The 24,756-nt window shown below is 42.8% G+C and overlaps 3 protein-coding genes across 4 annotated transcripts in view; 2 read left to right on the top strand and 1 right to left on the bottom strand.

The window, feature by feature from the left end:
* ovol1a (ovo-like zinc finger 1a) overlaps positions 1-213 on the top strand; it is an 11,466-nt gene extending 11,253 nt beyond the window's left edge. Inside the window, exon 5 of the mRNA XM_085154806.1 lies at positions 1-213. This exon is cut by the window's left edge and continues 1,036 nt beyond it. The gene's annotated coding sequence lies outside the window, so the exon portion shown is untranslated.
* Positions 214-6,737: 6,524 nt separating this feature from the next.
* Positions 6,738-16,317, top strand: mus81 (MUS81 structure-specific endonuclease subunit). Of its 2 annotated transcripts, XM_085154048.1 has the most exons (17): positions 6,738-6,844; positions 7,016-7,166; positions 7,594-7,723; positions 9,104-9,192; positions 9,375-9,503; positions 9,590-9,670; positions 9,765-9,853; positions 10,696-10,878; positions 10,974-11,153; positions 11,530-11,657; positions 11,754-11,866; positions 12,110-12,229; positions 12,891-12,986; positions 14,046-14,174; positions 14,261-14,364; positions 15,248-15,331; positions 16,075-16,317. In XM_085154048.1, exons 2-17 carry the CDS (start codon positions 7,026-7,028, stop codon positions 16,139-16,141), a joined length of 1,863 nt encoding a protein of 620 aa, XP_085010174.1. In that variant the 5' UTR covers positions 6,738-6,844; positions 7,016-7,025; the 3' UTR covers positions 16,142-16,317. The 2 variants fall into 2 exon arrangements, with proteins under 2 accessions (XP_085010174.1, XP_085010175.1); XM_085154049.1 differs by lacking the exon at positions 6,738-6,844 and having other exon boundaries at positions 6,872-7,166.
* A 2,209-nt stretch (positions 16,318-18,526) lies between these two features.
* On the bottom strand, positions 18,527-24,416 carry tmem185a (transmembrane protein 185A). The gene is made up of 7 exons (XM_085154050.1): positions 24,129-24,416; positions 22,856-23,032; positions 21,687-21,894; positions 20,978-21,061; positions 20,683-20,859; positions 19,668-19,791; positions 18,527-19,302 (listed from the first exon to the last, which is right to left on the bottom strand). The coding sequence occupies exons 1-7, from the start codon at positions 24,164-24,166 to the stop codon at positions 19,052-19,054; spliced, it is 1,059 nt and encodes a 352-aa protein (XP_085010176.1). The 5' UTR covers positions 24,167-24,416; the 3' UTR covers positions 18,527-19,051.
* Positions 24,417-24,756: the final 340 nt, after the last annotated feature.

Genomic DNA, 24,756 nt, shown 5'->3' with positions numbered 1-24,756 from the left:
CCGGTCCTAATGTTTTGGCTCATCTGTGCATTTACATGTGGCATTTTGATCTGCATGAGAATCGCTATCATAGATAGAATATTTTTACATATTTGTTTTCATGTGAATATTACCAGTGGGTTTATATGTACAGCAAGAAACTATGAAAATGTGCTTTTTTAAAAAAACAAACAAACAAACAAACATTTATCCATTAAAGGGACTAATATATTACGAGGATTTGTTTGGTCACAGTTTGTCCTTTACAGTAAGCCACACTGCAGATGCAAGCTAAACAAGGATTTGAGGTTAACTAAGTGACTTATAAGTAGCTGCCTGCTGGTACTGCCAAAGGAAGGGACTCCTGAGACAAAAGTATAGTTACAAAGTAATGAGGTCCTTGAGGTGTCTGTGAGTTTGAAAGCAGTGCCCTTGGAAATGTTTAGTACAGGAAATATATGTAAAATATATTGAAAAGCAGCCGTGATGAAGTAAAAGTAAAGAAAGTAAGAAAGTAAAGCAAACTTTATTGGCCCTGAGGGGAAACCTGCCAGGGGCAAAAAAGTGTGTTGCTTTACATACAAAACACGAGGACAAAATAAGAAATTTAATCATGTTGTTAAAAACAGGAGCATACCTCACAAAAATATGTTACCACTATAGCCTACATAAATCCTTATCAGCATATGTAAAACTGTATGAAGACATGAGGGGACACTTAAATCATTCATAGCTACTTTTCTCAAATGAAAATATGGAGCTGGAAATGAGCACATTAGTGCCCATTTAAAAATCCTGCTCGGTCTAAATAAAATAAAACTGTTCTTCATGGTTTACATCCGTCAGGGTTGAACATCATGGTAATTTAGCAGTTTTAATGATTCCTTTGAACTGCTCTTTTTCCAAGGCGGAAGGATTGTACATGTAATCTAATTACTCTAAAGGAACATGAATCGTGGGGAGAAGCTTGAACGCATTTTGGATTTTCTCCAATCCACACAAGGTCCAGAGTATAAATACAATCATTTAAATATTTAATAGATATAGTGCCGGATGTTCTACATTGTCTTTAAGTTTGACAAGGCCAAGGTGTGTTAACTCCTCTCCAATAATCATGTTTGACTACTACTGGTAGTTTCTCTTTGTCAGCTTTGTCAGCTGACTGACTAATGCTCATAACAATGGGAACGTCTAAAGAACCAAATGAGGATCTAAGAAGAAGAATTATCGATTTACACACATTGAGAAAATCTCTTGGAGTCGTTTCTGAACAAATGCAGATTTAGAAATCATCAGTTCACTTTGCTGAGATCTGGAAGAAGAAGAAAGTTTTATGTTCAGACGAGACAAATATGGAGCTCTTTGCCCTTGCTGAATAACAGGTATGTTTATAGGTATAAAAGTGAGGCTATAAACCCAAGAACACTGTACCAGCTGTGAAGCATGGTGGTAGCATCATGATCTGGGTCTGTTTTGCTGCTAGTTGTACTAGTACATACATGGGTGAACCGTGGACACAGTTGGGTATTCCAACAGGACAATGATCCCAAACACAGATTAAAACTGGTTTTGGAATGGATACATTTAAGCTAATATTAAGCCCGACCTCAACCCTACTGAAAATATGTGGACTTCACTTCAAAAGCTGGGTCTGTCCCAGGAAACTTACCAATTCTGCCAAGAAAAGTGATCAAATATCAAGCTAGTATTATGACAGAAGCTTCCCACATAGCAAGCAGGTCTGGCCCGGATCTGGTATCAAGCCGGCACTGCTGACTGACTTCTGGCATGATAAGACGTATGTCATCCAGATAAGGGCCAGGCCTGGCAGATGGCACTGTCTATGTGATGGCAGCCACACCTAGCCCAATTGTGGTTTGGTGTGTGTGGCCCAAGCCCATAGAAAACAGGTCTGGCCTGGATCTGGCATCAAGCTGGCACTTCTGACTGACTGGTGTCGTGGCAGGGTGTATGTCAACCAGATGTGGACCAGTTCTGGCAATGATGGCACTATTTATGTTCCTATTTTTCCATTTTAGTTAGAAGACCCAAATGCCATGTTGCAATACTATACTGCTATGATAGCCAACGTTTCAAATGCCAGTGGGTGGCTGTAGCTCAGGAGGCAGAGCAGGTCACCTATTGATTGAAAGGTTAGTGGTTTGATTCCTGGCTCTTCCAGTCTGCATGTCAAGAGTGTGAATATGTATGAATATAGTTAGGAAGCACTCAGCTTAGAGAAGGCGTGGTGTGATTGGGTGAAGGTGGCATGTTATATAGAGCACTTTGAGTAATCTGGGAGAGTCGAAAAGCGCTATAGAAGAATCAGTCCATTCACTGTCTGAACAGTTTTGTTATGTTGCTTTTGCACTATTATGTTCTGGCACATGTTGTTATTACATGGCTTGATTAAGGTACACATTAGGCTGACATCTGGGGCCCACATACCGCAAAGAATGACGGCCCTTTGGTGGCCCAGATCAGGTTTGCCAGAGGTAATCCACACATGGGCCAGCACAGGACTACCAGTGTGCCTGCAACTGGCCTTGTGCTGGCCTATGTGTGGCCCAGATCTGGCAAACCAGATCTGGGCCACCAAAGGGCCGTCACTCTTTGCGGTATGTGGGCCATGTGGAAGCACATCGTGTGGGCCAGATCCGGACCATACCAATTTTGCTATGTGGGTTGATGATGGCTATCAAAAGCTTCTGGTTGACGCATAACTTGCTAAGGGACATTTAACCAGATATAAGTGGGTGTGTTTTGATCCTGCCTTTATACCTGTGTCGATTAGAGAAAATTCAAAGCAGATTGCAACTTGTGCACCCAATTCTTGTTTTTCAAAGTCATTTAATATGCGTTATGCTGTAAAATCATTCCACCCTGGAAAAAGAACAGTTCAAAGAAATCATTAAAAGACCAAAATCACCACAAAGTTTGGGCCCATGATGATTGGATGTACATTTCTGATCACAGCTTTAGTTGCTATTACTGCTGCTGAGTTCTTGGTACAATTGACTGTTAAATCTTTAAGTCCATATTTCTGCATAGGGCTGTGTGTTCACTATCATTATATCCGCTCAAATATGAAGCAGTAAAGCCAATATTAAGTCTCATTGGTGGATTTTCTTGAGCTTCCTGTATAAATCCTCAAATAGCTTTATTATTCTGCCTTTCAGTCCACCCAGACCAATCCTTTCCAATATACCGTAAATGCTTCAGCAACAGCATTTCATTTCACAACACCACCTTGTTTTGTTGCTGCTAGTCGTTAATTATGCTACCTTTCCCAAGTGTTTGGCTGTGTGTGCGCTAGAGAGAGGTAGAGGCTGTGGTTGTTAGGGTGAGGTCGGATTCCTGATCTCTGTCCGGTCTTGTTGGAGGATTCCAGGAGACTGCTTTCAGCCTCAGGATACGTGTAAAAAAGACTCAGGTGACAACAAGATAACGGTCTTAGAAGTTAACTGAAACAGAAGTTTGAGAGTCATACAGTTGTTCACACCTTCCCTTTTCACACATTGTTAATGAATAATGTTCCACATATCAGCACTATTGACATTTTCCTGTATCTATCTTTTTATGTGCTTTCTAAGACTGTTGAATTGTTTAGGTACATTAAAGTGTAAAGATATTTGTGTTGACCTGAAGATTAATGCTACTGACTTGTAGAAACTCCACATGGTTGACATTGTGGTTTTAGGAAATTTGTTTCTACCACTTCTGTTTGTATTGGTGTTAGAAGTTATTTGTGTAAGAGGACGAGATGTAAAAAGAGCCTCTCAATGTCGCCAGGCACTCTTCAAACATGAGTGTGGGCTTAGAGGTTAGTTTAGTTTAGCAAAGTTGAAATCTGTGCAAGGCTGAAAACCAGTCATAAATGGTTATGTCCTTTGAGCCAACAGGTGGAACTACATTAAAAACAATTACAAACAGACATTATTCAGCAGCAGAAATCACAACAAAGCCTCAGAAAGACATCTAAAAGCTATTGTCAGTGAAAACAGTTCAGTGCTGAATCCACTGATCTAAGTTAAATGTCCCTTTTAAATATTCTTTTGGCTTTAAAGGCCACTACAGTCGATGATCTGCCTCCATTTCGCCCAATCCACGACATCCTCCTCTGTAACACCAAACTTTAACCTGCTGCTTGCGTCTTAACCTTTCCACCAGCTTCACTGTTACACCTGTCTCCCTCTCATTCAAACGAATGTATTAAGTCTTGCTTCTACTGACTTTCATTCCCCTTCTATCCGGTTTATACCTCCACCTCTCCAGCCTCTCTTCCACCTGCTCCTGACTCTCACTGCATGTCACAATGTACTCTGCAAACATCATCAGATGACACTCCTACCTCACCTGTCAGCCACTCCATCCCCACTGCAAGCAAGTAGTAATCCCACCCCCACCTTGAACCTATCTGTCTTGCTGTCCTCATGCATGTCCTGTACCACCCTCACATACTTCTCTGCCACTCCTGATTTCCTCATGCAGTGCCACAGTTCGTCTCTTGATACCCCATCATATGTTTTCTGTAAATCCACAAAGACACAGTGAAGCTCCTTCCAACCTTTTCTATACGTATCCATCAACACTTTCAAAGCTATCACATCGGTGGTGCTCTTTCTCAGCATGAAGCCATGCTGTTGCTCACTGATCGTCACCCTCTTCTTAGCCTTGCTTAACAACTCTTTCCCCCAGTTTCATGGTATGACTTATCAACTTTATCCTTCTGTAGTTACTACAGCTCGGCACATCACCCTGTGCTGTAAAAATAGGTACCATTACACTTCTCATCCACTCTGTAGGTATTCTCTCATTCTCCAGAATTGTTGAACACTCTGGTTAAAAAGTCTCATAGAAATCTTCATACATCTACCTCTTCGTAGCTGCACCCACTTCAACACCATGTGCTGATTCACTAACTGTCCTCAGCAGTCTCTCTCTCTCTCTCTCTCATTTTCTACATTAATCAGCTCCTTAAAGCACTCCTTGCACCTTCTTAGCACACTCCCTTCACTCGTTAGCACCTTTCCACCTCCATCCTTAATCACCCTAACATCCTGCACACCCTTTTCAGCACAATTTAGTGGCCTAGCCAGTCTGTACAGGACACTATAAGCTTTTTCTTTTGCCTATGCGACATCTCTCTTTGCCGGACATCTGGCCTCCAGTAATGAAAAGAAAAACAAAGGACAACAAAAACCAAGATGCTGAAACACTGCAGCATTCTCTGAAAACTGCTGTGGTCTAATTAATCAAAATCTGAAAATCTTTTCTGGGAATCATGACATCATCCCGGCTAAAGAAGAGACGGATCATGTGACCTGTTATCAGTGAACAATTCAAAAGCATCTCTGATGGTACGACAGTACATAAGTGCATCCGTCTGAAGTGCTGCACATTTTTGAGCATATGTGCTAACGTCTACACATCTTTTTCTTTTTTTTTTTTTTTTCGCCTGTCCCATTTGGTTCTTTAGCCGTCAGAATTGTTGTCTGAAGACCAACAAGGATACCCAATGGATTTATTTTGCCAAATGGATCATCATGGCATTGCCGTATTGGTCCATTTGATCGACCTTTGTTTTTATTATTTATTTTATTTTCAGTTGTTACAGACGGGACAGACATGAGTGAGGGATAGGAAAGGGAGAAAGAAAGAGGAAGGAAAAGAAAAACAGAAGGGGAGAGGGACAGTGAGAAAGGGGGGAAGAAAAAATATCTCCGGGATCACCTGTTGAGAGAAAAAGAATAGAAAACAAGCAAAAAAAACAAAACAAAGCAACATACTATACACAACACCATCGCATTAATCTAGCTAAGTGTAAACAGCAGTAAATACTAAATATTGAATGTTGTTGTGCAGCACGCAGGACAGACAGCGCACAATGTGCTTTGAAGTAGCAGCCAAGAAAGGTGTGATTTAAGTCTACGAACAGTGAACACCCATGTGCACACCTGTGTGGATCGGCGCGCTTGTATTCAAATGGTTTCCCCATGTAATGGTCTGCTAGAGGATGTAGAGAGCCATAGCCCTGTCCCCCAGGGCATGAAGCAGGCATGGAGGAGATCCAGGCCCCAGACATCCAGAGGCCCCAGAGTGCAAGAGCCCAAGGAGGACCACCGGAGGGGCATCCGTGCCACCTTCATGGGAAGGGCTGAGGATCCCCAGACGAGGGGTCACCCAGTAGCCACCGGGCAGGAGCTAGAGGGGGCTGCACCGGCGTGCCCGCCGGCTCTGCCGGCAGCCAGCTGTGCCAGAGTGAACCGAGCCGCAGGCACAGAGGCCGGAGGCCCGAGGGCCCCCCGCGCCCCGGAAGAGGCCTGACCGAGCAGCAGGCGCCAGGCCCCGCCAAGTAGCCACCGGGAGTGAGCCGGTACATACCCGAGCGCCCAGCCCCGGACACCAATACACATCTTTTTCAAAGGAGAGTTTTACATATTTCAGTAAGATAACATCAAATTTGGCGTGTGATGTATGCTGGAAGGCTCCGTGGAAACGTGCAACCACTGAATACATCTGGATAATTCTGAGACAAAGGAGTCCACAAACAGACAGCTGGAGACCAGCAATCCTTTTTTCTTTTTAAATTAGTATCATATTTTTATAAAGGTAAAAAATGTCTCTGTGTTGCCTTTAGTTATTAAATATAAGGTTGGATTTTAAAATAGGTTTTTTCAGATTACAGGTTTATTATATTACCATTATACTATTATTGCCTCCTTTGCCGCTAGAGGCCACTCGTCACATTAGGAACCTTTGAGTCTTCCGTCCCTTTTGTGTCACGTGACACATGTCAACAAGGAAGTGGGCTGTGTCTTTGAATACAAGGCGCCAGTAGCCGTTCCTAGTCAACAAGTGAAAGGTAATCAGCATTATAGGACATCCACACAACTTCTCTTTACATTTCTGTCTGATCTAACTGTCTGTACACACGTCTTTGAACCCGCAGAGCTCCCGTAGCTTGTTTGAAAAACGTTATTTGGGGTTGACTTTATCTTACACAGGCTAAATCGATTCCTGCTTTTCCCGACAGATCCCGAGGGATGCCCGCCACCGAGCCGGTCCGGTTGGGTCGGAAACGCGCCCTGCCATCGTGCCCGAACCCGCTGTTCCTCAAGTGGCTCACCGAGCTCCGGGACGAGGCGAAGGAGAAAGGACTGAAGATCCAGTACACCTACCAGAAGGTACAGAGGATGTAGCGGTTAGCAGGGGTTAGCACTCTCGCCTTAACACTGGGTACATCCTGGGCCGACAGTCCACCACAGGGCTAACACACAGACACAGGCACAGCCAAGGTCAATTTAGAAACACCACTTAATCTGAAATGCATGCATGGACTGTGGGAGGATGCTGGAGTACCCAGAGGGAAGCATGCAGGCACAGACGCCATATAAAGAGGCTCCAGCTGGCTGGCAGGTTCAAACCATAAACCTTCTTGCTGTGAGGTGCACAAACCACCACTGTGGACAAATATAACAAATAAAATCCTAACATGTGTCTACAAGCTTTCCGTTTTTGAAGGACAATGTGGAATTAAAAGGGATATAAATCACCAGGAAAGCAGAAATGGCTAATTTCTATTTATTTTAGTGTGCTGCTGTCTTTTTCAAGGCCATCAACTCACTGAATAAATATCCACTGCCGCTCAAGAACGCCAAAGAGGCAAAGATCCTCCAAAACTTCGGAGACGGCATCTGTAAGATACTGGATGAAAAGCTGCAACGGTATTATAGAGAGAACGGTAAGAAGCAAACGCACGGGTGGATAAGATGATCCAAAACACACGCTAATATGTGTACAACACAGAAGTAGACTAGATTTCACTGTATGTGTACTTGTGTGTTACTTTTCTTCACTGTTTCAATTCAATGTTCTTTATACAGCATCAATTCACAACAGCCGCCGCTTAAAGGCACTTTAAAAGTGATAGAGAGGAACAATCAGGCAATACCTTATGAGCAAGCACTTGGCAACTGTGGTCAAGAAGAGCTCCCTTTTAACAGGAAGAAACTTCCGACAGAACCAGGGTCAGGAAAGGGCAGCCATCTGACATTAGCAACACAAAGAGACCAAGGACTAACTATGAGGGAGACGAGACGAAAGTTTCAGAAATGCAGTTGTGGCATTTAAAAACATCAGAAGTGAAAAGAGAGGAGTGGAGAGGAAAGGCTCAGTGCATCATGGGAAGTCCCAGAGTAGCCTTTCTTTAGAAGTTTTTAGAAGCACTATTAAAGGACGAGTCAGGGTCACCTGATCTAGCCTAACTATATGCTTTATCAAACAGGAAGGTTTTAAGCCTAAACTAATAATTAGATAGGGTGTCTGTCTAATTAGAAGAGGGGTCTGAAAGCTGAAGGCTCTGCCTCCCAGTCTACTTTTAAATCCTATCCTAGGAACCACAAGTAAGCCGGCAGTGAGAGAGAAGTGCTCTTTTCAGATATAATGGAGCCTGATCATTCTGGCTTTCGTATGTCCTCAATGATCAGGCAATCAAACAAAATGAGCTTGTGATTAAAAAGTAGAATTAAGAGCAAAACTGTAGAAAATCATACAAAAAATGCACCATTGCAAAGTTTGCTTTGCAAATCTGGAGGTTTGTATTCATGTAATTGTTGACCTCTCAATAAAACTTATGTTGTGTTCAATGTCTGTAGTTTTGCATCAAATCGTAAAACATTAAAGCAACAAAGATTTAGTCTGTTTAAAGTAGAGGAAGTGAGCTTTTAATTGAAGCTTAACCCCAGATCACTGAAATCAGTTTTGTAACATTATCATTAATGTCAGGTATATTTTACCCTGTAAAACAAACAAACATCAACATATATTGAGCTGAAAGAATACATGGCAAACTGAAGTAATCTTCTTTTATTTCTCACTATACAGCATCTCACTAATCAAAGAAGGCATCATGGTGGGACTCTGTAAAGAGATTAGTAAAACTAGGGAGTTGTTAACAAAAAAATAAATACAAAAATAATCAATGGAACTGGTAACGTGTTCTTCGGTCAGACCATTGAGCCTTGTCGAGTGACCTCTAAATTATATTTATTCTGTGAAAATCACGTATCACAAACCAACCAGTTTACCCAGCTCTGTGTCTTCACCTGTTCCTCTGCTCCAGGTGCTGACGCTTCTATACACGCTCTCCCCAAAGGAGCGCCCCCTCCTGGCCGATCAGACAATAACATCATCCTGGCTCCATCCAAAAAGGTAAAGTTGGAAACAAAGAAGAGATTCATGGAAATAAATATTTTCCTTCACACCAATAAATGCTTTTTGTGATTACAGTAAAAGTAGAAGCATCAGAAACGACAACAAAAAAAGCCAGATATTTGCAGTATGAGGGGATGTTTCCATTGTCATTACAGTTTGTAATAATTTTTTCCTCATAGAAAAATGCTGCAGGTGATCAAGGAAAGGATGGAGGAGGAGATGGAGGAAGGAAGAAGAAGAGGGAGTATGTCCCCCAGAAGAGATCCGGGGGTTATGCTGTGCTGCTGACTCTTTACAAAGAAACTCAGGTAGATTTTTCCTCTTTCTTCCAACTACTGCAGCATCAGTCAGTGTTAAACTGGTGTTTCATTACCGCCGTGTGCTTTCTGTCTAGGTCCCTGGTAGTAAAGGTTACATGTTTAAGATGGAGCTGCAGGCAGAAGCTCAGCATCTCTGTGACAAATCATTCACTGTGGTGAGTGCTTTCACTTTGATCTCATGTGTTCTTCATCCGTCTGCATGCACGCCTTCTTCATCCTGTGTCCATCCTTCATTTTCTCTGTCTGCAGCCTGATTTAGGCAGTAAGTACACCGCCTGGAGCTCAGTCAGCACTCTGATCCAGAAGAACCTGGTGATAAAGACTCACAATCCTGCAAGGTACGGCTGCTTGAAGCGTGTCAGTGCTTTTACTGTAACCTCACGTCTTTTCTTTTAGTCTTGTAGAAGTCGGCTTATTTTCGTATTGAGTGTTTTAAGTGCAGCTAATTTGGGTAGTAAAACGTGTTTTTTAGAAATTAAGCTTTTGACTTATTTGGACAGGATTAGAATGAATGCATCAGAGGGACAGCTCAGGTTGAAGTCTCAGGCTTGAAGACAAAGAGGTGAGGCTGAGTTGTTTGGTCATGTGCAGAGCAGGGATAGTAGATGCTGAATGTGGAGCTGGCAGGCAGGAGGAAAGGTGGCCACAGAGGTGCTTCATGGATGTAGTGTAGGAGGACCTGCAGAGGGTTTTGGAGGAGGATGATAGGGTGAGGTGGAAGCAGATGATCTGCTTTGGTAAGAAGAAAAATAATCGGTGTAATTTTGACTGAAATTAGGATCAACTTAGTAATCAGACTGTTAACAAATCAAATAATTTCTCTGTACACTGACATACTAGTCTCTCTCTTCTGCTGTATTTGACAAAGTTGATGCTTCTTGGCTGCTTTTTGTTGTCGCACTTGCTGCTAAAACTTAACAGTTATAAATGGTAAATGGCCTGTATTTGTATAGCGCTTTTACTAGTCCCACCTAGGGACCCCAAAGCGCTTTACACACCCAGTCATCCACCCATTCGCACACACATTCACACACTGGTGGAGGCAAGCTACAGTTGTAGCCACAGCTGCCCTGGGGCAGACTGACAGTTGTTGCTGTTTCAGCTCTACTTTATTTAAACTAATCCACCATGCAGTATTTTTTCTTTGCCTGCGTATAACCTAACTTTGTGCTTCTTTCAGGTATTCTCTGACAGAAGGAGGTCTGGCTTTGGCCGAGCGACTGGCATCTGCAGAGCAGACGAACACAGACGGGGACAGAGAGGCGGTTAGGAGTGAGTTAGAGGCGACCGAGGAAGACGATCACGTCGTAGACCTCACTGGTAGTGATGAAGATGAAGAAGAGAAGGAGGAGAACAGAATACAGTGAGTGGAAACTAAAAGATTGAATCCTCATCTCCTTATTTTTTTTTCCTGTTTTATTTCCCTCTTGGAATAAAGCATTCCTCTTCTTTTCACAGCCCTGCAGAGAGACAACCCACTGTCACTGAGGTTAGCTGCGACGTGGACGACGTGCGTTCATCGGGGAAACCACAGAATTCACAGACGACGATGACGACAAGCAGAAAGCCGAACGCAGAATGTCTCCTACCCGGAACGTATGAAATTATGCTCTGTGTTGACTTCATCGAGACCACTGGGTAAGAGATCTGTCTTCTAACATTTAAGAAACACGCTACTGATGTTACTGATGAATTTAAATATATTAAAAGCCGTGTACGTATAAATATGTGTATTAATATCAGCAGTATTTATCACATTCACATTTACTGACCTAACTGTTGTTACTGTGTTCTCATGCGATAACTGCTCTTACAACCATGTTGTGCTCCATTCAGTCCTGGAGGTTTCTTCCTGTTTAAAGGGAGTTCTTCTTCTCACTGTTGCCATGTGGTTTCTCATAGGGGATCGTCTGATTGTTGGGTTTTCACCGTATTATTGTAGGATCTTTATCTTACCATGTGAAGCACCTCAATAAATAAAATTGAATTGTGTATGTATTTATTTGTTATGTAGTGGGAGTCACCATCGTAAGCAGGAGCTGGTGAAAGAGCTTCAGAGAAATGGAGTCAACTTTGACATCAGGAAACTAAACGTCGGGGACTTCCTGTGGGTGGCTCGGGAAAAGGTGGCACCTGTTGCAGGTAACACATACAGGAGAGAGTGGGAGTGTTGATGTTTGATGGGGGGGATCCCACGCCATGCCTGTTTAACTTACAGGGATGATTGTTATGTCTCAGGTCAGTTGCGAGCGCCTGTAGGCAGGGAGCTGGTCCTTGACTACATAGTGGAGAGGAAGAGGATGGACGACCTGTGTGGCAGCATCATCGATGGACGCTTCAGGGAACAGAAGGTCGGTGTGCAGCGCGGTTTTATCCAATACAGTTATTAATCGGTGAGGTGGCACGCCGCCTTCAAAATTACAGGTGATGATTTGTGCTTTTTACAAGCAAACTGAGTTCAATTTATATGAGTATGAACTGGAAAATATAAATTAGTGACATCATCAGAACCCAGTGCTTGTTCCTCGTCTCGCGTCGGCCTGCAGGCGCCCCTCCTGCTTTTGTTCATTCGTCTGTTTTCTTCCCTCCATCAGTTCCGACTGAAGAGGTGCGGTCTTCATAAGCCCATCTATTTAGTGGAGGAGTGTGGATCAGCTGCTTCTCACCTGAGCTTACCTGAAACTACACTGCAGCAGGCCATAGTCAACACACAGGTAGAGTGCACACTTGGGCCACATGGGTCACATTCAAACTGAAACAAATGTTGTGGTATCCTGCTGGACGCAGCCATCAGAAGATGGTACGCTGTGGCAGCTGTGTAGCATCTCTACCATACTAAGGAGCCGAAATTGTGCCAAGAAAATATCCGCACACCCTTACATCATCAGCCCGAAACTTTGGCGAGAAAGATCCATGCTTTCTTGTTGTTTACTTTAAATTTTTACCTTTCCATCTGAAAGTTGCAGCAGAAATTGAGAGACGTCAGACCAGTTGAGCAGGTGTAGCTAGTGAGGCGACCAATGACAGTAGATTTATATTTTGTCCAATTTTTGTTTCTTTGCTGACAAATGATACATTTATTTTGAATAATTACAACCGTATCTGTGAAACTTGCTGATATTTGAGTTTCTTTTTTTCTTTTTTTTTAACCATTCATATCATGATTAAATGTAATCACAGCATTGCTTGTCTGGCTCTGAGCTACATTAATGACCAGCACCGTAACAAATAAACACACAAAACACACAACATAGTTATTTTCTAACCTCGACTTTTAACTAAAAAATAACCAATCCTCTGTTAGTTGAAGTTGTTTATGCTGTGCTTATGTTTTATGTGTTTGGTATTTACATATTGTGTGTGTGTGCGTGTTAGGTGGTTGACGGTTTCTTTGTGAAGAGAGTGCAGGATGTGAGGGAGTCAGCGGCGTACCTCACCATCATGACAAGATTCCTGACTAAACTGTACCAGGTAAACACAAAAAGATACATGTTCCCATTTTACATTGAAGAGTTATGTCAGGGCGACATGAGAGAGCCCAATATTTTAATCTGGGCTTCACACAGCTGAACACTCAAGGCGTGAAAACTCACAGGGTGTGAGTGGAGCCACTTAGTGGTGCACCCCCCTCCCAACACCCAGTAGGGTCTCCTATTAGTCCAGGACCCTGGGCTTAAGCAAACGGCTGAACCAGAGAACTGGTAGAGGGAGCTCTGTCCTGAGAATGAGGCTGGTGTGGGCGGTCAGGAAAGGCATCTTCAACACATATAGTCTCCCCACGATGAGTCTCAGACGCATGGTGTCCTATGGGCATCGTGCCTGACGAAAACAAACTTTCTAAAGTCTTTTGGGCAAAGGTGTCAGGCAAGCAATGGTGTACCAGATCAGGAGCACGAAGCAAGTCCACTTAAGGGGTGGAGGGACAACACATATGAATCAAAGCACTGGGGTGGGGGCACCAAGATCCTCCTTAACTGCAGAGCGCAGCCCCAGCAAAACTGCACTGGAGGTGGTCCATCCCAGTTGCCATCTGTTAGAGAAGCATGGAGCACAGCCTTAAGCGACCTGTGAAACTGCTCGCACATCCTGTGAGCTTGTGGGTCATATGCAGTGGTGCGGTGGATCCTGACCCCCCGGCCGTCAGTCATGGCAGACTAAAGCTCTGTAATGAACTGAAACGTGAAACCCAATTTGTCAAAAATGCCCTGGACACCACCGCCGCAGTTGTGGATGCCAAGGGGACCACCTCTGGCCACTGGGTGGTGCAGTCAACCACAGTCAAAAGGTGCATGAAACCTTGCAACTGTTTCATCCTCGTTTCCCACTGTGTTAATGCTGGTAAGATTTACATCTGAATATATGCTGTCACATTGAGATTAGGCAGCACCAGTTTCCACCTGTGTGCACGTCTCTACTGCATGACAACACTTGTTAGTTGGGCCATGAGGATCATGTTACTGTTAACATAACATAAAATCAGCCTTACATCTTTCTTAACTGTAACTTTTTTCCTGTTTAAACCTTTTTCAGAACCGAACGCTGATCTGTCGCTCCAGAGAGCTGGAGGGCGATGGAGGCAGTGACGAAGAGGAGAGAGGGCTCCCCTCCTGCTCCCTTATGTCTTTTGCAGAGTTCAACCACGGTGCAGTCAAAAACAAGGTGTGAGTCTGCTTCAAAAGCCTGAATTAAACTGGTTGTCTTGGTGATCGTCTCTAATCCTGGCTTCACTCTTTCTTCCCCTGTAGTGTCAGACGGTGAGAGAAGTGTTTGCCAGACAGCTGATGCAGATCAGCGGATTGTCTGGAGACAAAGCAGCTGCTATACTGGAACACTACAGCACGCCACACAGGTAGCTGGTAGTGTAGTATACTGCATACTCCACAGCTCACCGGGGTTCCTGATTTGCTTTTATCTTAAGTTAAGCCAAGAGAGAGACGAAAAATAAAGACCAGGAGGGATTATGATCTCCAATAGTTACAGTTCCTTATCTATTGTCGCTGCCTGTTAGATTAGGGCTATTTCCTCCTGTGCATCATAAAGAAGTGTACAATCAAATCAACAAGCAGCTTTAATCCGTTAACATTTTAAATGATGACCAGTGCGGCCGTCTGCCACCAGGTGGAGCTGTTGTAGAGAATTCTGTTAATTTGTTTGTTATTAGTTATTTTGAACCTAAAAGAACGAAATCATGGAGACAAGCGGCAGAAATGAGCTTTCTCCAAAGGGTGGCTGGGCTTTCCCTTAGAGATGGGGTGAGGAGTTCAGTCATTTGTGAAGGGCTCAGAACGGGTGGATGGATGATCTATTGTTTTGTTATTATTTCAAATTTAAATTTTTGTTGAGGTAGTTGCCACATTTTAATAATACGTCTTTTGCATTAATGCATTTTCATATGATATCGTTTAGTGTTTGGCTTGTTTTTCTTCTTTGTTTGGAGTGTATTGTGCACATCTGTAATCGGCACAGATTTAATTGATCTCTGATCAGCAGGCAGCTTGTTCCAAAAAAAATACACTAACTGAAGGCACCCTCAGGATATGTGGGTCTGATTTCATGAATATTTAAAAGATCTGCACCTGATGTTCAAAAATATCAGTATGGCAGTAGGCTGAGTGAATAGAGTGGCCACAGAACAAAATAACTAAATACGTCATAAGACACAGTGTGTCTCCATACTAATGTAAGATATGAAGGATTATTTATTAAATCTTTGTCTTTTCTGTCATTTTCAGTCTTCTGACAGCATATGAACAGTGCACAAGTGAAGCAGAGAAAGAGAAACTCCTCTCCTCGATCCGATACGGGAAGCTCAAAAGGTTTGTAAATACAGTTTCACATTTTTTCTGGCTTCTTCCAGTGGTGCGTGTAGTATTTGAGTGTGACCAGAGATGCCAGGCCTGAGGAAGGGGCTCGTAGGCAGAAATATGGCTGCGGCAGGAGTTTGGAGAGGCAATGAAATAAAACCTTTTCTCAGTCTTGAAGTGATTCTGACAGACACGTCAGGAAGGGAAAGAAGCTTCCTGCCCATGTGTGGTATAGTGGATGTGATACAAAGTGCCCTTTGACTGGAGTGGCGTTCTCCATTTTGGAAGAAAGGGGACTGGAGGGTGTGTTGAGGAAGATCAGCTTTGATGGGAAGGTCTGTGGCAGGGTGCTGGATCGAATAGTTCAACCTCAGCTTCAAGAAAAATAATGTGGCTTAAATTCAGAGCCAGTCTGCATCTGTTTTGCAGACGTGGAGAAGATATTTGACCTCTCACGGTACTTTGCAAGTATAGAATATCTGACTTTCTGATCCCTTTACAAGTGTAATAAGAGCTTTGTTCAGAATGCCGGCAATAAGTCGGACTTGTTCATGGTGGACACACTGGAAAGATTATTATTACGCAACTGGATTAGCATGGCTGTGGAGAGAAAGGTAGCGATGGAAGAATTACAAGAGAGGTTTAATCAATGTCATGAACTTCCAGTGTTGATAGTTTGACCACCACAAACCACTACAGTACCTTGGGTGTGTGTGTGAATGCTTCATGCTTTCTTCTGTTGGCTTGTTTTTCAGGAACCTGGGTCCAGCTTTGAGCAGAACAGTTTATCAGCTCTACTGTACACAAGGAGCTCTGACATGAAGGCGGCCCTGGAGGTGGTCCCAAAGTATACTCAACAATGTGAATTATACCGTCATTAACTGTTAGGTCCTCCTTTACTTGAACAGCATCATTTTGAGTATGATTATGTAAAAGTGTATATAAATGTCAAGACACTGCTATATTTTGATATTAATAAAAGATTCCTGTTTGAAGAAGTTCACACGTCCCATTAGTGCACAAATAAAGTTTATTTTAAATAACACTGTTAACTTTTTCTAGTCAGAATCCAAATCCAGTGCCCAGACGCTGTAGTCTTAAAGCTGTAAGCCAGCCTGCACCTTTCCAGCTTGTCCAGCGTTACTGCTCAGACATTCGTGCACACTAATGGGAGTGGAGCCTGCGTACCCCAGGAGGTCTTCAGGAGCTGCTATTACCTGATAAGATCTTTTAACACATCAAACATGAAGAGCCAAAGTTTAACCTTGATTTGAAAACTGCATTTCTGAGCATGCTAAGTATTAGATTGCTACACGGCCACAGGTTTTATCGATGAGTTTACTCACTGCTGGTGAAATTAAACTATTAAAACTCATATCTTTGTACAGCTGTCTAATATGGGCGATGAGGTCTTTTTTTCTTATCGTCTTTACCTTGGGGCATCTGTTGTTTTGAATTTGCGCTATTAAATGAAATTAAATGATTGAATTTCTTAAGGACGTAACTACGGATACCGCTCATCTACTCTATAGTTTTTTTTAGGCCTGTTGCTTCTTTTGTCCTTCACTTACCAAATTTTCTCAAATTTTTTAAGGACACACTAATGCTGACACATGCTACGTCAACTAAGGGAATCAGCTTGGGAGTCAACATGTTGGTGCAAAAATACTTTTATTCCTGGTAAACTGTGTCCTCTTTACCATATTTTAATAGAGTAGACTAAAGAAATAAGGACAAATGTATTTTGTGATAGGCTGCTGGTGAAGATCCTAAAGATACTACTGGTTCTTTGCTAGGTTGTCTGTTATGTGTAGACACAACACTGGGTTATTAGACTGAAAATATCCAGAGAGACACTTTAAAAGACAGAAAGCCTCAAGACTGCTTTAAATTTTATAAGAAACTCTGGCTCCTTGGAAGTAAAGTACACAGTACTGCACAAAGTCTACTGTATGTAACAGTTGTACGTCAGCAGACATCGGTCACTGAATACTTCTTTTTTTCCATGGACCTCCGGACCAAAAACAAAACATGATGTGACATCGCTCTGTCTTGTGACAATGGAGTTTAATCCCAGAAAACAATGAATATCATATTTCAGTGTCAGACCCATAGAATCGATCTCTGACATTCACCCACTTTACAGAAAGAAGTCAATCAGTGATCCAAGAGGCAGAGACAGACTGCTGCATGCCGACTGAAGCACCGTTAGACCAGAGCGCAGCACGGGAACCGTTTGTGGCACGATCACAGTGAAGAATAATTCAGGGCTGGATAACTTTCTCAGTTTAATTCTGAAATAAATATACAGACAACAAAAACCCGGTATGTTTAGTGACACCTGACAATCCCCCAGCAATGACGAGAAGAAAAGGTAATGGCAGCATAGAAGGGAGAGTTTTTAAAAAAAAAAAAAAAAAAAAAAAGAAGAAGAGGAGGGGAGGGCACGCTGTCTTTATCTCCTGAACAGGTCAAGATTTTTTATTTTCACGGTTAGACTTAATGCAGATATGTGTTAGCTTCTAAACTCTGCTCAACTCTTTACTTCTTCAATCAAAAACCCAAGCTGTCAGTTTAATGTTAAGGATGCTACATCACCTTAAAATTGCAGTCACACAGATTGCATTCATAAGATTGAGGATGGTAGAAAGATTGCACAGCCAATCAAAAATCAGGAGTGCATGATTGACGTTTACTTTTTTACCCCCACCCACTCTCGTCACCGCTATGGTCCCTAACTTGACAAGTTGTGTTATTTACAAAAACAAAAAACCAAACAGGAATAGAAAAATCCAACAAGTTAAACTGGGTTCCTCCTGGAACATAGTAACAAAGTGCTATTTCCTTTTCTTTTTAAAGAAAAGATGCTTTTTTTTTTCTTCAAGGGTAGTCTTAAAGCAATGCTTGCAGAGTGCACAAACGCTTTGGAAAACAGAACTTCACTCTTTCCTCCCGTTTGGGGTGGCTGTGAAGAAGTTCCCTCTTAGCCGAACTAATTTGTTTAAACAACTTGCATGTTTGGGGCAGAGTATTGGGGATCGTGTAGTTTTGCACAGCCCTACATATAAGCCCCATGAATCTTTTCTCCAAATGTGCAATTAGAAAGTAGCCCAACAGCTGCTTCAATGCACTGAGACACAAGTATTGCTCCAAGGCAGCCCTGAACAAAAAAGATAGAAAGAAACTTTTCCTCTGAGCCCCACACCCTTGTTTTTTTTTAACACCTAAATAATGAAGAGAGAATTTAAAGGACAGGGTTACACTGATCCCTGTATGGAGTCTCTCCAATGGTCCCCATCACGAACCCAAAAATGTTGATTTTGTTTTTGACATCCTCTGAACATAAAGCAAAGATCTACAGCAGTTCAGAGCGAACATTTAAAGTCTACACGTATCCAGTTCTCACTGATGTCAGCATCATGTCAGCCTGAAGTTTAGATCCAATAGAGTCTTGGATGTTGTGGCTCCAGCGAGAGATGAAAAACAAAGCTGTCCCTTCGTGGGTTCCATGATTTCACCCTTTAAAGGCAGCAAGTCAGAAGGACAGCGGGGATCTTGGATCCATGCCGTTTTAGTTCAGGTGGATGGCCCGTGCTGGGCATGCTGATGCACAGGGGGGGCCAAAATCCTTCAGTGGAGAGTGGATTTAAAACAAAACAAAAGAAACAGTCTCTGAAGCGGTTTTGGCTTTATTAGTTCGGCACCCACGACTGCTCATGCTTTGACCCGCCATTAGTCCGGCATGTCGATGCAGAGTTTGGGTGGCGGGACGAAGTATTTCCCGGGGCTCTGCGTGATCACCACGCCGGTCTTCTTGTGGAACATGGGGGCAATCTTTGGGGGCGGTTCAGGGACGGGCAGATCCTCGGCCGCCTCGGGGTCCTCGCTACGTTGAAGGTCGTAGGACACATTGCCGTACTCTCGCAGGAAGGGAAGGAGCTCCAGCAGAAAGTGGCAGAAGTCCTTCCGGATGCCGAACCACCCTGATCAGAAATAAGGACGGAGCAGAAGAGAGAAACAATGAAAAGCTTTTTGATTTTCAAACAAAGTTTAATATTATTAAAATATGACCAGATAAATAATTAAAAGGAAATTTACCCTCCTCTAATTTACTCTCAGGTCAATCAAAAAGTCAAAATATAATCTTTTCATTTATTTTTCCTCACATTTTGCAGACCAAATGATTTACAGAACCAGCAGCTTCATAGAACATTATTTGCTGGAGTCCGAGAAATGACAAACATCAAAAGATAAAAGTTTTAATGAAGCTATATTAAGGGAAAGTTGTGCGATTACTGAAACAACAACAGCAGCAGCAGGGACCACAAGTCCAGCTGCAGATACTCACAGTGGTTTCCTCCCTTTTGGCCGAAGGTGGTGGCCATGAGTGTGAGCAGGGAGAGCCACAGAGGGACGAACACGCACACGTAGCTCAGGCTGTTGTGACCGTCTAGCTTGTGCACCAGAAGGATCTGTAAAGACATGTGAATGTTATCAGACATCCTGCTGCCGGGAGGAAAAAACATGCATGTGTGCAGCGATATTTGACTCTACCAACCAGACACCACAGGAGCGTCTGTCTTTATGGTCTAAGTGCCTGCGCTGAGCGTGGTTCACAGCCCACTTTAGACTGTTCAACTGTGCCTTAGTTTGCAAGGCTTTTTATCCGCCATTCTTTCCAGCTCGCTTTACAATATATTTTAGTTTGTATTTATTAAAAACAAGAAAGAAGAAAAGAAAGAAGACGAGCATGAGCCAAAGACTGTAACAGTCTAAGGAGCTTACAAAGAAAAGCATCTGGACTTCTTTAAGTTGCTTGAAGATGTTTCACCTCTCATCCGAGAAGCTTTTTCAGTTCTGGGATCAAATGATGGAGAGTCCCAGATTTAAGCCTTGTGGGAGTTTCCCCCCCGAGAGGGACAAAAGGACCCCCTAATGATCCTCTACCTAATCACATAAGCCTAGATGTGTGGGTCACAATCAGCCAGGGTTTCAGGTGAGCTCACTGGGAAACCTAGCCCACTCTATCATGTGATTTCCTGAGGTCAGATGGCCCAGGATGTGAGTGGACGTTAAGGCGTTTGGGAAGGGATCTCAAAACTGGATTATAAATGGCAGACAGTTGGTGTCGTAAACCACCGCCTCTGTTCAAAGATGGTCGCTCGCAGTGGACATAGATGGCTTCTTTCACTCCTCTTTCAAACCATCTGTCCTCTCTGTCCAAAATGTGAACATTGGCATCCTCAAAAGAGTGACCTTTATCCTCTAGATGCAGATGGACTGCTGAGTCTTGGCCTTTACATTGGAGACCAAACAGCTAGCCATTTTAAACAACAGGAGATGATGCAGACTTCACGCCTCACCTCAAATGTGAGAAGTGGTACGACAATAGTCATCCAGCTGATTGCCATGGTGATGTGAGTTCGCCGCTGCTCGGCGATAATGTCGATGGAGCGGAGAAAGAGGACTGACCAGATGATGTAGTAAAGGACAACAAGGCACAGGAAGGACATGAGGATCCACAGTGGGACACACACCACCTGCAGCACACAAACACAGGCAGGGTTTCATTAAAGCAAGTTCAAAGAGGGCTTCAGGACCAGCACAGATTGTGGTCACAATGGAAACACAATAAGTGGCGTGTTTCGTGTGCCTCACCAGCCAAGGCCAGTTGATGATCTTGTCCAGCTTCAGAGCGATGAAGATGAACTGCAGAATATTTACTGAACACAACACCTCCAGCTGAGGAGAGGAAGACAGGGAGAAACAATCAGGACAGAAGTTCAGAACTGTACTTTTATTAAACTGCCTATTCTGTTACACGCATCCTACATATGAACACTCTCAGTGGGATTTAAAGCCATGCAGAAAATGCAACAAAAACAACCAGAGTTGTTGGAGACCAAGAGTTACACCGGCATTGGGAGAACATGCAAACGCTTCGCAGCTGGCCAGTGGATTCAAACCCAAGACCTCCACACGTCATGAACACCTTCAACTCACAGAAAGCACTACCCTTGAGACCATTTCTTGCTTTTTCATACACGATGTTTAAAAAAGTGCAACTTTGCTATGTTGAGTCTGATAATACAAGAACAGTATGCAGAAGACTTGAACTAAAACAATCACTAACTGTAGCCTGAACAGCCACAGACATGGATCAGGCTTTAATTCAAACGACTCTGACTAAAGATAAATAATAAAATGAATAAAACATTTGAGGATAGCAAAAATACAAACCCCTCACTGTTATATCTTTTGACACTGAATCTTGACAAACAGCTGGAAAAGTGTAGTTTTGTGATATTTTACGATCATAGTTTCTGAGTTTCCTCATAAAAATCCTCATAAAAATCAGACGCCTTACCTCAAGAGAGCGGTCGTGTCTAAACCCCCAGACGCACGCTGCTACGGAAACGGGTGACACAAAGAAGAGTGGCATGAAGACGAGAAGCCAGAAGTAGTTTCCTCTCGCTACCCGATCGCACACCAGCACCTCGAACATCAACAGCAGGACGTGGAGCCCCACCGCTATCAGCATGGCCTTGAACTCCACACACGTCTCCCCCTCAGCCCTGACAGAGGTCATCATAAAGGTTAAAACATTTCAGGTGCCCTGATCTCAGCATTCAAGCTGAACCTGGGCTGCTGCTATCACCATACTAAAACATATGTGTGTATTCATGTTCCAAATCTTCTCCTAGATTAATTCATTAACATTCCCCAGTGTAATGTAAATGTCAACATCCTTATAGGGTATACAAATCATTAATATTGGCAGTTACATTGAGCACCATGTGACAAACTTATGACTGTGTTCACATGCCACGTTCGTTAAGCTATGAATTTTAACTGTCAGCCCAAATTTTAATATTTGTAGTACAGACCAGCGACCGCTTATATCTGTGAAATGATCAAAATAAGCCACTGATTTATGTCTAAAACGAGAGAACAGCAGAGGAGACGACAACAACATGAGAATAAGAAGATGAAGTCTGGGTGAGCATCATCATATTTACATATTTATTTTGTCTAACAAATTCATCACTCTCTAACAATCAGTACTGCTCTGGTAAATGTAACAGTATATGGTTGTTTACCTAACACCAATGCAAAGAGCTGTGCACAGTTTAGGGTCTGCTAGTTACTTTAAACCACAGACAGTAAGAATAGATGGACAGAGCTTCTCTCTGAGAAAGTGAAGGCGACCCTGCATTCCTTTTCACTGTCCAGCAGGCAACAACTCCTCTGCTTGCAAAAAAAGATTTCTGATGCTACAGGAGACTTTGGGAAAACTGCCCCGCTTCACTCGCTCTGTTACCCCAGTAAACACTTCCATTATTTACTTTACAGGTTCAATCACTACACTCAGGTCAGACTGAATAAAATATGAATTGTAAAAATGACTACAAAAATAAAACAGAGCCTGAGGAAAAGCTTCATAAGGGGACTTCACTAAGCAATGGTGAAAGTCTATCTTTTTACAGACAGTCTACACTCTAACTACCAATTCATATACAAGTGAGGGAGTCTAACCTGTACTGAGGGTTGTGGGCCCAGACTCCGGTGCCCACGGACGCCCCGATGATGACCAACAGCTTCCACAGCCATATTGGCGTAAACACAGCCCAGTAGCTCCACTGGATAACTCCATCCAGCCTCAAGGACAGCAACACGGAGAAGAGCAGCAGGCAAGAATAGATTAGGAACTTGCTGCAACAGAAGAGAGGAAAAATGAAAGACATGATGATGAAAAAAGATGCAGCTTTGCAGTTTTTATAGTTAAAGGCAAATATGGAAAGCTAATTTTTCCCCACTTGAAAACTTATTATTAGATGCTTAACAACTGTATTAGACCACCACCCAATATAAGGTTTATGCCACAGCTGCCATAACCCAATGGTAATTACAAAAATCATTTTTAAAACTTTGTGTAATGGTTAACGCTTAGAGCAGGGGTGTCGAACTCCAGGCATCGAGGGTCCTGCCGTTTCAGATGTGTCCTTGATCCAACACAGCTGATTTAAATGGCTAAATTACCTCCTCAACGTGTCTTGAGGTTCTGCAGGGCCCTGGTAATGAACCAATCATTTGATTCAGGTGTGTTGACCCAAGGTGATATCTAGAGCCTGCAGAACACTGGCCCTAGGGGCCTGGAGTCAGACACCCCTGCCTTAGAGCTTAGAATAGTTTTTGACAGATTTCTAAAACTTCGTTTTCTTGTTTTTTGACAGGTAGTTTGATAGATATGTTGAGTGCAGTATGTCGGGTATTGAGTCTTAGCTGTCAGCAATCATGTGGACAAACTTGCTCCAATTTAAGAAAAGCAGGGCAACATAAGAACAACTTTAACAAATACAATTTTGGTTACATTTTAGAACACAGCATTTCTTGTGTACACATACCTACCTACTATATGTGCACAAATGCCAAATAATTTTATTTTAATCATTTTTTATTTTCGCTTTATTTGTTGTTTTTTACCGAAAAGTGGCAGTTGAAACAAAAGGAAACATGACATAACTAGAGCCAAAATCCACTGTAGACAACATTAAATTGTCTTTAACTAGCAAATCATCGGTGGTAACAGCTAGCCTGCTAGCCAGGCCTTGGTTAGGTTTTAGTTAGCATTAGTTACTTTATTGAGAGGTATCCCTGTAGGCTAACCAGAAACCAGAGAACGTGATTTCCACATGCATAATGAGTCTGATTTTTGCTTTTTCTTTTCCAAACAGCAGAGATACGATCTCACCGAACACTTAATCCATGCTAACTAGCTACAGTGCTAGCTGAGACGCAGCTACGTTACCTGGGGTTGAAGTCCTGAAAGAGCCCTCGTAAATTCATGGTGCACAAAACAATGCAATACTGGCTAACATTGGCTTCCCCTCGGTGTCCGCTCCTTCACCTCCTAATCCGAACGCTACACATAGTAATATCAACGGTAACTGAGCTTTATGCCTTGGCTTCATCACAACCTCTTTGCCATACCACCCTGTTTTGTTATTTTTTCTTAACGTTCCGCCGGAAATCATGTGATTTAATTTTATCGGCCGGATCATCGCCACCTATTGACCTGGAGGAAAAACTACAGAGACTAAACTAGTAGTAGCATTACTGCTCATTATACTATTACTAATTGTATTATTATTCAAGGTCTCTGCTAAAGCGATTTTCTGTATTTGTTTTTATGTAAGGTTTTTTTCGTCTAAGTTTCTTGAGGCTTCATGTGCACATAGCCCCTCCCTGCTGGTCACAAATCTTTATTGTTAGTGACGCCCTCTACTTTAAATGAATCCAATCAGACAGGAGACGTTTATGTAAAGTTTCAATCTTGTAAATCTAACAACCACCCATTTTCATTTTTTTGAGTGCAGATGTTTGATTAGTACACTCTGGAAAAAGCATGAAGATAAGTGCATTAACCCAGTGAAACA

The sequence above is a fragment of the Neolamprologus multifasciatus genome, chromosome 3 (genome assembly GCF_963576455.1).
Source record: "Neolamprologus multifasciatus chromosome 3, fNeoMul1.2, whole genome shotgun sequence".
Classification (NCBI taxonomy): Eukaryota; Metazoa; Chordata; class Actinopteri; order Cichliformes; family Cichlidae; genus Neolamprologus; species Neolamprologus multifasciatus.
This window is presented reverse-complemented; position numbering and strand designations above follow the sequence as displayed.